This window comes from Otolemur garnettii, unplaced genomic scaffold, assembly GCF_000181295.1.
Source record: "Otolemur garnettii isolate 467f Iridium unplaced genomic scaffold, OtoGar3 scaffold00076, whole genome shotgun sequence".
Taxonomy (NCBI): Eukaryota; Metazoa; Chordata; class Mammalia; order Primates; family Galagidae; genus Otolemur; species Otolemur garnettii.
This window is the reverse complement of record NW_003852471.1, coordinates 3,199,434-3,202,406: the sequence shown is the minus strand read 5'-3', so window position 1 is coordinate 3,202,406 and position 2,973 is coordinate 3,199,434. Positions and strand designations below refer to the sequence as shown.

The following is a 2,973-nucleotide window of genomic DNA, read 5'->3' as shown; positions in this document are numbered from 1 at the left end:
AGTCTCCTGCCTCTGCCTTGCAAGTAGCTGGGACCATAGGCACCTGCCACAACACCTGGCTATTTTTTGGTTGCAGCCATCATTGTCGTTTGGCAGCCTGGGCTGCATTTGAACCTGCTACCTTAGGTGTATGTGGCTGGCACCTTAGCCACTTGAGCCACAGGTGCCGAGCCAACACTTCATTTTTTGAAAGGTGTCTTCTTCTCTTATTCTGCCCCTAAATCAAATTCTCTGCCTTTTAGTCAATCTAAAGTAATAATTGGCCAAGGCACAGCACACTTTATTTTCACTGTTTACTTTTTTAAAATTATTCTTAACATGATTTCATGTGTATTTTACCCACCTTTCAGTATGCAGTTAAGCAATATTAAATACATCACCTTCTTGTGCACCCCATCCCCAGAACTCTTCATTTGCAAAACTGAAAGTCTATACCAGTGATTTTTCAACTGGTGCGCTGCAAAAGGATCTTAGGTATGCCATGAAAATTTTTAAAGATCATTAACTAAATTTTCAAAACAAGTTCAAAATACAGTAAGTATATTCTTTTTTTACTCCTTTTTTGATCAACATCATTTAAGTGTGCCACAGGAGTTCAACTATAAGTTCAAGTGTGCCATGGGATAAAAAAGGTTGAAAAACATTGCCCTGTCCCTTTTGAGCAAGAATGCCCTATGCCCGTTCCTCCCATCCCCTACCCACTTCCATTCTACTATGAATTTGACTGCTCTCAGTACCTCATGTAAATGAAATCATATAATATTTATCCTTTTATTCTAGCTTATTTCATTAAGCCTCATGCCTTCAGAGTTCATCCATCCATGCTGTGACATGGATCAGAATTTCATTCTTTTTAAAGGCTAAATAATATTCCTTCGTATATGCACCACAGTTTGTTTATCTGTTCATCCATCAATGGATACTTGGGCTACTTCCACCTTTTGACTATTGCGAATTTGTTTTTATTTTTAAATGGGCTGTTTTGTTCCATTTCAGGGCAAGAAGTTGCCTTATCACCTTGGGGATGACGCAGAGGAAGGGGAAGTTTCCGATGAAGACAGTGCAGATGAAATTGAAGAGGAGTGCAAGTTCAGGCTCCATTATGTAAGTCATAGGCATGATGATACTTTCTTTTTTTATTTCAAATTAATATGAGGGTACAAATTTTTAGGTTACATTGTTTTTAATTCTAAAGTAACGTTCAAGTTGTAGTTGGGCCCTTAACCCAGGGTGCATGCTGAACCTTCAGGCATGGCCATACTTTTTACCCCAAAAGTGTTGTAGTAAAACGGGATTCCAAATTGCTGCTGGATTGAAGTCCTCACAAACATGGCAGCTGTTGTGTAGAAAGCACATTTATTGAAAATTACTTCGTGTGGTGATACATAGGCGCTTCGATTATTGAGTGAATGAGTCAAGGATTCTACTGTCCTAGAGTTGGAAGGAATGTTAGTGGTTGATCCATTCAATTCTCATCAACGGACAAATCTCCCATTACAAATCCAAAGATCAAATTGCAATTGGAAATGTTACTATCTGGAATGTTAAAACAAACAAACAAACAAACCCCCCTGGCTTTAGCACTGCCTTCCCTCTCATGCTCAAGCCCCACTGTGCTACCTGTTCAGGCTGGAAGAACTCCAGCGGCTCTTGGGCCTGCTTCTTGTTTGACATAGTGACTATGTCACCTAAGGTAGAGTGCCACAGCGTCACAGCTCTCAGCAACCTCAGGCTCTGGTGCTTAAGTGATTCTCTTGCCTCGGCCTCCCAAGTAGCTGAGACTACAGGTGCTTACCACATTGCCCGGCTATTTCTTTCTTTCTTTTTTGTTGTTGCTGTTGTTGCAATTGTCATTGTTAATTAGTTGGCCTGGGCTGGGTTTGAACTCACCAACCTGGATGTATGTGGCTGGCCCCATAACCACTGTGCTATGGGCACCAGGCCTGAGCCTGCTTCTTTAGGATGCCCATCCTCTCCCTAAGTAAATGTACCTTAGATCATGGGATTTCCAACCCCTTCCAGACAGTTGTGTAAATCCTATGGCTAAATCTTTAACTTGCCTCATCTGAAATAAAGTGGCATATAGTAGTTCATTACTTGCTTGGTGCTTCAGATTCTCACCTCTTTTCTAGATGAAAGAGCTACCTTTGCAGCAAAGCACCCTTTCGCCAGGTGAGCTGAGGGAAATGCACACCTGAAGGAAATAAAGGTTTAACATGATGCCTTCGTGCCTACCTTGCATAACTCGTTTGAGTGCCAGAATCACTTGACAACCTGGGAGTAGCACATGCTCACGATAGTTTGGCATAGGGTTTAGGATTTTATTTCTACAGTAAAGTGTCATTCCTCTAGACATTTGGACTATGATGATGGTGTCTCAAAGGGAAAAAAGGAAATTTTGAATAAATTCTTCTAATGTACACCATTGCCCTGAACTCGAGGATTACATCATTAACCGCAGTCTGCTCTCTTCTAGATAATAATGTGGTTCCTTGCCTGTAGGTGGAAAGGAAACAGGCATTATTTCACAGGGAACAAGTGCTTAATGATGGCTGACGCCTCAGTAGACACATCCTTCTTAGCTTTAATGTACATTAAAGGGATGAAATGGAGATCCGCTTGAAGTGTAAAAGAAAAATTACCATCTGTATTAATCTCTTGTCCTTCAATAGTTTATGTTAGATCAATTAACTTCCACTAACTAATTGGGCTGTAATTACAGAAGATGAATCTAAACAGATTTAGACAACTGCAAATATTATTACCATTTTAAATGGTTGCATTTTTCTCTTCTAGATATTTGTTATTTTTGTAATTATTTGTGATTATGGATAATTTAGCTTCATTTTCTAGCTTTACTTTGTAAATCAGATTTTTGTCTCTGATTTTTATTATTTTGCATTCTGTGTCTGAGATCTCATTTGCCAGCCTCAGTCTGTCATTTGAAAGCAGAAAACAGAGAGGTTTGACCAA

At 39.8% G+C, this 2,973-nt stretch overlaps 1 protein-coding gene across 1 annotated transcript in view; it reads left to right on the top strand.

The window, feature by feature from the left end:
* The window catches only part of PLCH1 (phospholipase C eta 1), a 220,113-nt gene that overhangs the window by 170,081 nt on the left and 47,059 nt on the right, over positions 1–2,973 (top strand). The window contains exon 11 of the mRNA XM_012807817.2: positions 997–1,104. Coding sequence (XP_012663271.2) covers positions 997–1,104 — 108 coding nt within the window. The remainder of the gene's footprint in view (positions 1–996; positions 1,105–2,973) is intronic.